Source organism: Carassius auratus, chromosome 41 (genome assembly GCF_003368295.1).
Source record: "Carassius auratus strain Wakin chromosome 41, ASM336829v1, whole genome shotgun sequence".
NCBI classification, from domain to species: domain Eukaryota; kingdom Metazoa; phylum Chordata; class Actinopteri; order Cypriniformes; family Cyprinidae; genus Carassius; species Carassius auratus.
The window spans coordinates 21,589,054-21,598,288 of record NC_039283.1 but is presented as its reverse complement, the minus strand read 5'-3'; the positions used below and the strand labels follow the sequence as shown (position 1 = coordinate 21,598,288).

At 37.4% G+C, this 9,235-nt stretch overlaps 2 protein-coding genes and 1 pseudogene across 2 annotated transcripts; 2 read left to right on the top strand and 1 right to left on the bottom strand.

Annotated features, from left to right (window-relative positions):
• Window positions 1-309: 309 nt before the first annotated feature.
• On the bottom strand, window positions 310-4,175 carry LOC113059267 (RNA-binding protein 8A). Its single transcript, XM_026227639.1, has 6 exons — window positions 4,031-4,175; window positions 3,561-3,620; window positions 3,402-3,479; window positions 3,156-3,292; window positions 882-1,018; window positions 310-721 (listed from the first exon to the last, which is right to left on the bottom strand). Exons 1-6 carry the CDS (start codon window positions 4,095-4,097, stop codon window positions 676-678), a joined length of 525 nt encoding a protein of 174 aa, XP_026083424.1. The 5' UTR covers window positions 4,098-4,175; the 3' UTR covers window positions 310-675.
• A 1,163-nt stretch (window positions 4,176-5,338) lies between these two features.
• Window positions 5,339-6,133, top strand: LOC113059265 (type-4 ice-structuring protein LS-12-like; annotated as a pseudogene).
• Window positions 6,134-7,805: 1,672 nt separating this feature from the next.
• Window positions 7,806-9,029, top strand: LOC113059264 (type-4 ice-structuring protein LS-12-like). The gene is made up of 4 exons (XM_026227638.1): window positions 7,806-7,919; window positions 8,038-8,107; window positions 8,371-8,497; window positions 8,711-9,029. The coding sequence occupies exons 2-4, from the start codon at window positions 8,062-8,064 to the stop codon at window positions 8,928-8,930; spliced, it is 393 nt and encodes a 130-aa protein (XP_026083423.1). The 5' UTR covers window positions 7,806-7,919; window positions 8,038-8,061; the 3' UTR covers window positions 8,931-9,029.
• The last annotated feature ends 206 nt before the right edge of the window (window positions 9,030-9,235 follow it).

Here is a 9,235-nt window from a genome sequence, read left to right as displayed (position 1 = left end):
TAGGTAAAAAAAAATTATATATAAATATATATTTTCATTTAAAATTCTGATTAAAAAAAGAATGCAAATTAACTAATTATATTGAGTCATTTTTAAATTATCAAACTATATGTGGTCAATATGAGTTAATACATTAGTCATTAACAAGATTGGCAGGACAGGAGGGTTAAAAACATCTTAACTGAAACTCAAGAGCATTCCTTTATACATAACTATTGACATCTGTCTAATACTGGTTATTTTATTTATTAGGTATTAATACTGTTTTAGTAGAATGGGCTCAAATGCAAAGCATGAAACCAACAAAGATTTCAATCGAAATTAATTTATTGGAAATATACAGATCACTACTCATAACAAGTTTCAATGAGAGATTTCATGTCTACATACAGTGTACTGCCACTTTGTACAAAAAAGAATAAAATAAAAGTGGTGATAATACCAACAGCTTCGACACATATATGCTTCTGCATTGTCTGTCATTCTTCAACAAAAGACCTACAGACAACTGCTGAATAACTAACGATTAAGACAATAAAAAATATATAGTCCTTCAAAAACATTAAAATCCTTATGTAAAGAGATACACGCATACTCCAATCTGACTCCAAACTGTCTCGAAAAACAATGCCACACTGGCTGGGAAACAGACATTGGAGTCAAAAACGGGGAAAATCAACGTCGCCGCCTGTCAGGGCTCCTGCTGCGTCTTCTTCCACCCCTTGAGGAAAGCAAAGCAGTCCATTAGTCATGTTGTATTACAGCTTGTACCATTAACAAATTCAATAGAAGACAAATATCCACTACAAATGAAGTTTGAGTGAGCAATGAAATGGTCCAAGTACATAAATCCACTTTAACAGGATCAGAAACTGACTCACCTCCTCTTGCTCTTAGGGGGTCCTCTTACAAAGCACCAGTCAACGCTGATTGGTTGTCCCATAAGTTCCTGGCCATTCAGCCCTTCCATTGCTGCCTGAGCTTCTTTGTAGGTCTCATACTCCACCAGTGCATAGCCCTATGAAAAACAAGTATCATTATTTGCCAAGATAATGTTTTAAACAACACATGACGGCCTCAAAGGAATGTTTTTGCAAGGGGTTGCCTGGTTCCAGAACTGCCTTTTACATTCTTTGTCTTAAAACAGGAGTAAATAAAACACTTTATGCATTAACACACGCCAGCTTGACCCAAGGAAGTTTCATGAGTGACCAAAATAGAATTTTCCAATGGCAGACAGAGATATGCATAAAAAAAAAATGATGACAGAATAGTAGATATGAACAAAACAAAAGGTTTAAGTGTTCACATTCAAACTCCTGTTCACATAGAGGATCTTGTGATCAAAAACCATTAAATGAAACATGACTGAGTGGAAAAGGACACAGAGGTAGAGTTTTTCTTAGTTTAAATATTTTTTATATAACATCATATTATATACACTGAACAAAGAACTCGAAAGTACTTGAATAGACAAATTATCATAGACGCACAGCCCTAGTCAAATACAAAGCTGCTGCAGTACATTAAACTAAATGAAATTTCTCGTCATGGAAAATACCATTCTAAACAATGTCTAAAACAATTATTAGAATGCATAAGCACAAGAAAGCATCAATATTATTATACGAAACACTGTCTAAACCAGTGGTCGGCAACCTATGGCACATGTTCCAACAGTGGAACGCAGAGGGATATTCACTTGCAAGTGAGCAATAGGGAAAACTGCACACTGACGTACATTATTAGGTAAAGACTTCTCATAGTCACACAGCCTGTTAGGTGCTATAAATACTATTAGTGCGAGAATTAGCTTCCGCTAGTCTACGGATGCGCGTGTGAACGCTGCACATATTAGGCACTTCAGATCAGAGCAGAGGTCTAACAGCGCTCAATGTCAAAATGACAGATGGCAAATCAAATCAAAGTAGGCGGGGTTTACGGTTCACTGAAGCAGAGTGCAAAGTTTAACCTTAAAGAGAACGAGGTAAGATGAAGCTGCAAATCATTTAAAATTAGTCAACTTTTAATAATACGTTTTACGATAGAAATTTTAAATGACCGACAGCTAAATCCAGTGATGAAAAATTTGCTCAAATATGGCCAATTTGAGAGAGAGAGGGTGGAGAGAGATGTGTAAATTGTCTGTGTCTGTCTCTCTCTACAAATAATGAAGCAATTTTGCCCCCTTGTCGAGAAATAATGAAGTGATTCAGTATCGATTAATAAAAGTGGCAGCCCTAACAAGTTTACGAGCTTCTGAATGTTACTTTTTGCACAGTGATCTCAGATCTGTGTGTGCAAGTGTCGTGTGTGTGTATGTATGTGCGCACACGCATCAGCATTAAGGGTGATTAAAACGGAAGTGTTTTAATGTATTGGCCTAGTCACACACACACACACACGGCTTATCTGTTTTTCACATTTTTTTTAAAGTTAAAAAACTATAAAAAAATATTCAGAAACTATTTGCATCAAATTATTTTTAGCATTATTTTTTTTTATCGTATTTAAAAATGTGTATGTACTGTTTAAATACAGAATACGGAAAGGGGAGGGGGGTTGCAGCGGTTAACCAGAAAAATTAAAACGGCACATAGTGCTGAGCCCTGGTCTAAACACAGGGTCATTTTAAATCAAAGAGTCAGATTGGGTTCCATTTAAAACACTGCCATCTGGTGGACAAAATCAAGCACATGCCAGTGTATCTCTGTTGTATCAGATTCAACAATTACTTTAATTAGGAGAAAAATTAGCAAGTCTGTCAGAGCCGATACATAGATACAGAGGAAAAAAAAACCTTCCTGAACCAAATAAACCATGCCAAAACTGATGTTAAAACAAAAGCCTGTTATCCGTAGAATCAATTACTTCAACAACACAGAAAATAAAAAGCAGCTATTATAATAAAATATCCAAAGTGATTATATGAACAGATAAATGAGTGAATACATATATTAAACTAAAATATATATTTTTGGAAATTTATAAAACACTTTACAGATGCGCTTATATATGTGTCTGTGTGTGTATATTTAGTTTCTTGTCTACAAACTTCAGTCAAAAACTAGAAACAGAATTATGCAAATGTGCAAGATAAGAATTTTTTTTAATCATTTACACACATTTTACTAAACCAGAATCTGCAAACTAACCTTAAGGTAACCGGTTCTTCTGTCCAAATTAAGATGCACGTTCTTAATCTCTCCAAATTCTGCAAACTTGTCATGGACATCCTCTTCCGTCGCCTCCTCGTGTACACCAGTCACAAACAGAATCCATCCTTCAACAGCTGAAAGACACCAAAACATGTTAAAAAATATATCACAGCCTCTTGATTTCTATCACGACGTCGAATGAGAGAAGCCAGATGTTTACATAGTTCTGCGATTTACACTTACATCTCTGTGGTCCAGGCTCATCTCCATCCTGTTCTACGGTGTCATAGTCCTCTCTGGCTCTAGATCTCGCTCCCTCCTCTGGCAAATAAAGCATCAAACATCATCAGCACATGATTTATCAAAACATGAAAACACAAGATTGGAGATGATGTGACTTACCTGATCCAAACCCACGACCCTTTCTCTTCTTGGCTTTTTCTTTTAACTTATGAATGCTCTCTGTAAAGTCAACAAAAGAAAATAATTAATCCCACATGATGCATTCGAAAGCGTTTTTAAAGACAACTATATGCGAACAATAAAAATAAAACAAAATGTGAGACTGCAATGAAGCACAAAGGCGATGAACTTGAATATCTGAGCCTATATGCTCAACGACCATACAATACTTTTATTGGGTATGATAAAAATGAAAATGGATTCAAACTAAAACCAAAGCAAGGCTACAAAATAAAACAATCACAACAACAGTACGACTCGTTTGAATTAGCTAACTATTAGCACGCGTGCTAATAGGACTAGGCCCCCGGACACAAACACAAGTATGAGTACATTAAACACTAATAAACAGGTGAAATTAGATTACAACACATATCTGTGCATCGTCTGAATGTAAATAACCACTTTACCATCGCCATCCTCGTCCATAGGAAAGTCTTCACCTCCCGCTTCATGAAGATCTAACACGTCCGCCATGATGCCTGATTGTGAGTGAGTGAGCGCATGCGCAGAACAGTCAACGCAACGCTGCGTCTTGTTCGGCTTCTGTGCGTCACATGCTATTCGAGTACGTCGCCATCTGTTGTTTTGGAAGTTATCGAAGTATATGAGGATGCAGTTTATGGTACAACAAATTTAGAACACAATCAAAAATAGCAGCTCCGAACTCCCGAACTGACTCAAATGATTCGCGAACCCGCTCCGAACTCTCGAATTGATTCAAATGATCCGCGAAGCCGCTCCGAAATCTCGAACTGATTCAAATGATTCACGAACCCGCTCCGATCTCCCAACTGACTCAAATGATTCGCGATCCCGCTCCGAACTCTCGAATTGATTCAAATGATCCGCGAAGCCGCTCCGAAATCTCGAACTGATTCAAATGATTCACGAACCCGCTCCGATCTTCCAACTGACTCAAATGATTCGCGATCCCGCTCCGAACTCCCAAACTGATTAAAATGATTAGCGATCCCCATAACTGACTCAAATGATTCGCGATCCCGCTACGATCTCCCTAACTGATTCAAATGATTCGCGATCCCCAAACTGACTCAAATGATTCGCGAACCCGCTTTGAACTCCCGAACTGACTCAAATGATTTGCGAACCCGCTCCGAACTCCCGAACTGATTCAAATGGTTTGCGATTCCCAAACTGACTCATTTCATTACTGAACCTCTGATTATATATATATATATATATATATATATATATATATATATATATATATATAAAAGAGTAAGAATCCATGCCAGAATAACTTGTTGGTGAAAATAAGAGAATTAGCCAGGGAGGTTTTGAATATCATAATTACACATATTTTGCATAAAATAAATTTGGGAAAATATACAGTATATCCTCATCTAAAACTGATCATTAGGTGATTTGAAACATCACAAAATGCATCATGTGAGCACACAATGTAAAAAGAGATTACTGCTGAACATTGATTCAATCACTTCAGTGTCAGGTAAAGCCTAAAGGCTGTGTGTGGATGATTTCATCAACAGGTCACCCTTTGAACTTGTCCCAGGACTATATAAAATCCTTTGGAGAACACACCATCAGGTCTAAGAACTGTAAGCAAGGTGCAATTATATCTACATTATTTGTATAAACATGTCAAACTCTGCTGTTGATTTTCAATGGAAATGTATGAGGATGTGACCACAAACTGAAATTCATTATTGTCTCTTTCTGTTCAGGCAGCCCTCACCCAACCTGCAACAATGAAATTCTTCCTCATCACTGTCCTTGTTACTGCTCTGGCCATTGGTGAGACTTTAAACCATGTTAACTTGATGCTCTTAAGATATGGTAATTCAGCTAGTTTAGGGGTTAAATTACATAAACTGGACATTGTGTGCACCTGATTTAGCTCGAGTGGCTGAGCGTAAAGATGCAAGACTGTATTGATCAAACATCTCTGCTCGTATTCCAGGCTCTGAATCAGTATCTCTGGTCAAGAGAGATGCTCCTGCTGAGCTTTTCAGGATCTTGTGGACAATCTGAAGCACGTCGAGGGCCCTGAGCTGGTCAACAAGGCCAAGTAAGTCCATCATCATCATCATCCATTGTGGTGGAATCTTCATCTCAGCTGTGTAATTGATCAATTTAAACTTAATTGTTTTTATTAATGAGTTCTCTTTGGTTTGTGTTGCAGTGCTTACTTTGAGCAGAGCAGAGCCCAGTTCCAGCCCATGGTTGAGAAGCTCCAGGAGCAGCTGAAGCCCCTCTCCAGCAACATTGAAGACCACATCAAGCCTCTGGCCGCCTCCGTCCAGGCTCAGGTCGCCCCCCTGGCCAGCATGATCCAGACTCATGTTGAAGATGTCCTCAAGTTTGTGGCTGACACGAGTAAAGCCATCCTGCCTCAGTAAAACCCACAGGAATAACCATTTCATAGTTTTGTTTTTCTTTTCTCATTCTCTCTTCGTATGTATGCTGGTTTTTTTGTAATGATAAAAAAGGATTAAAGTGACCACTTTTGTGCTGGCTGGTTATTCAAATGTCTGAAATTGTAATACTTTTTAATAGATATTTAAACATATTTTTGGAAAACCACCTACTTTCCAACAATTATTGTGAGAAATAATGTAAAACAATCTTTTTTTTTAGTAAGGCAGTAATTTTTAAGTAAAATAGCTACAGTGGCTGATAATTTGAAGATAGCTAGTTTACTTCATGGACTTTGAACTCTTTCATTGACAAATAAGATAACTCATCATAAAGATACAACATTTTACTAGGCTGGCTGCATAAACTGCTTCATTTTAAAGAGTTAGTCATCATGGTTCTTTTTTCTTCAGGACTGGTCATAACTTTTTTAAGTCAGTTACAAAAAGGTAGATTGGTTTAATTTGAATCTGAAATGTAACTGATTATCCATTGCATAACTGCAAGTTGGTCAAACTAGCTCTTAACACATAGTGGCTATGTTTATACAATGGGCTACAGTTGTATCTAATATGGTAAGAGAATGATAACAATCAAAGGATTTTCTTAATTCTTGGTTGATATTTTCTGCATTATACACAATTTCGATTATCTTGATTATCCCGGGGCCCAGTTGTTGACACATGCATCCAACAACAATCTAGCGCATGCGCAGAAACTTGCGTCATGTTCGCCCACACGTTTGGAAGAATGTTAATCAATTTTATTACTTCGGTTGTTACATCGAACAAATTCACTAATAAAACAGCACAACTTGTGAAAAGGACTACTTTATCATGGGCAGCGTTTGTGCTACAGACATAAAAGAAAAGCTATACCTCAAATCATGTGATCATACAATAATGCCTAAGCAACCATCCTGAACACCATAGCATTCGCATTATCAACCCCCTAAAACCATCTACTGCAAGGTACTCCTGACTCTAATTGAGTTCAAGAATGGGGTTTACAGTTCACAGTTTAAAGCAATGTTAAACATTTTTTTAAAATCATTGCATTTAAACAAATCAAATCAAATGGCAATGCTACAATAGCCCTATAAAAACAGAATGATCATTGTAACTACAGTAGGCTACAGTTCACTTAAATACAACCAATTTAATAGAAAACATGTAATTAGGATTTTTTCCCGTCATTTTTAGTTACCTTCTCTAATCTTGAAAAACAAAGCATTTCACACACCATGCTGCCAGTGTCACTCAGTCTGCTCTTATCCTAATTTTACTGCATTCAAATATTTTATGCATGCAAGATCAGACTCAAAGACAGTTATGAGATATTTTCATACAATAAAAGAAGAAGAAGAAGAAGAAGAAGTAGAAGAAACCCCCTCGGAGGGACAATCACATTTAAGTAGAAGCTGTGATGAAGTTAATGACTAAAACTAAATATCAGCATGTTCTCATCATCACACTGTCACTGAAATCACCACGCAAGCAGTTTAGGACATACATTTATTTAAACCAAATTCCAAAACAGTATTTTTAGTTCTTGTACAACCAAAGCACATTGATGACCTAAGTTCAGTGTATATAAGTTTTCTGCACACATGGAAGACAGTGAAGGCTTCTGGAATGTCGTCTTTAAAACTGATGAAGTCAGTGGGTATCAAGCACCACAGAAACGCACTAATTAAGCACAAACACAGATTGCTATTGAGCTTTGATTCAATCATTTCAGTGTCAGGTAAAGCCTGAAGGTTTGGTGTGTATGGATGAATTCATCAGCACAGGTCACCCTTTGAACGGTTGCAATCCCAGCATCCTGGGACTATAAAAACCCATGGATTCTTAGAGAACTCACCACCACAACATCAGGTCTAAAAACCCCTGATACAAGGTAAGATTACAGCTACCTTATGTGTATGTTCATGTTGACCTCTACCATTAATTCCTAAAGGAAATCTATGATGACATGACCAGAAACTTAAAATGAATTATTGTCTCTTTCTGTACAGGCAACTCTTACTCAACCTGCAACAATGAAATTCTCTCTCATCACCATCCTTGTTGTTGCTCTGGCCATTGGTGAGACTTTAAATCATGTTAGCTTGTGATGCTTTCAAGATATGTTGTATTTTGTGAATGCTATACAGTTAGTTTAGGGATTAAAGAGACTACTAGAACAATGCGTGTTGTTGATATTTTATCTTCACTTTCTAAAGTGCTAGACATAACAAAGTGCTCTGTAGAAACGTACAGTCTTTCACCTGATTTAGCTCGAGTGGCTGAGAGTAAAACCATTTAAGATGCAAGACTGTATTGATCAAACATCTCTGCTCGTATTCCAGGCTCTGAATCAGTATCTCTGGTCAAGAGAGATGCTCCTGCTGAGCTGGAGAAGATCGCCAAGTATTTTCAGGATCTCGTGGACAATCTAAAGCACGTCGAGGGCCCTGAGCTGGTCAACAAGGCCAAGTAAGTCCATGAGCTTCGTCTTCATCATCAGTGAATCTGAAACGTAATATTAGTGAGGAACACAATCTTCAGTTACATCATATTCCCTCCATTTCAAATAACAATTCTGATCAGCATAAAGAATTGATTAGTAGAAATAAAAGTCCTTATTGGATCACATGACTATTGTTCAGACAGAAGAGCAGTGCTGATTATCTTTGGTTTGTGTTGCAGCGCTTACTTTGAGCAGAGCAGAGCCCAGTTCCAGCCCATGGTTGAGAAGCTCCAGGAGCAGCTGAAGCCCCTCTCCAGCAACATTGAAGACCACATCAAGCCTCTGGCCGCCTCCGTCCAGGCTCAGGTCGCCCCCCTGGCCAGCATGATCCAGACTCATGTTGAAGATGTCCTCAAGTTTGTGGCTGACAAGAGTAAAGCCATCCTGCCTCCCCAGTAAAACCCACAGGAATCCTTTTTAGTTTTCCTCTTCCATTTTGTTCTTTAAATTAATGTGTGTTTATATAATAATAAAAGTGATTTAAAGGTCAGTCTGCCATCTCTTTCTTCTATGTGTTTTTCCTTTGCACATCTCATAGTGAAACAGTGGAGAAACCTAATAAAAATGCATTTAAAATATATAACAGTAGTAATGTCTCTTTAAAATATATTAATGAATTTAGATTTTTGAATCCATATTGAACTGAAATTGTACATTAGTCTTAGGAACATTCTAGTGATTATCTTTAAAAATAATAATAACTG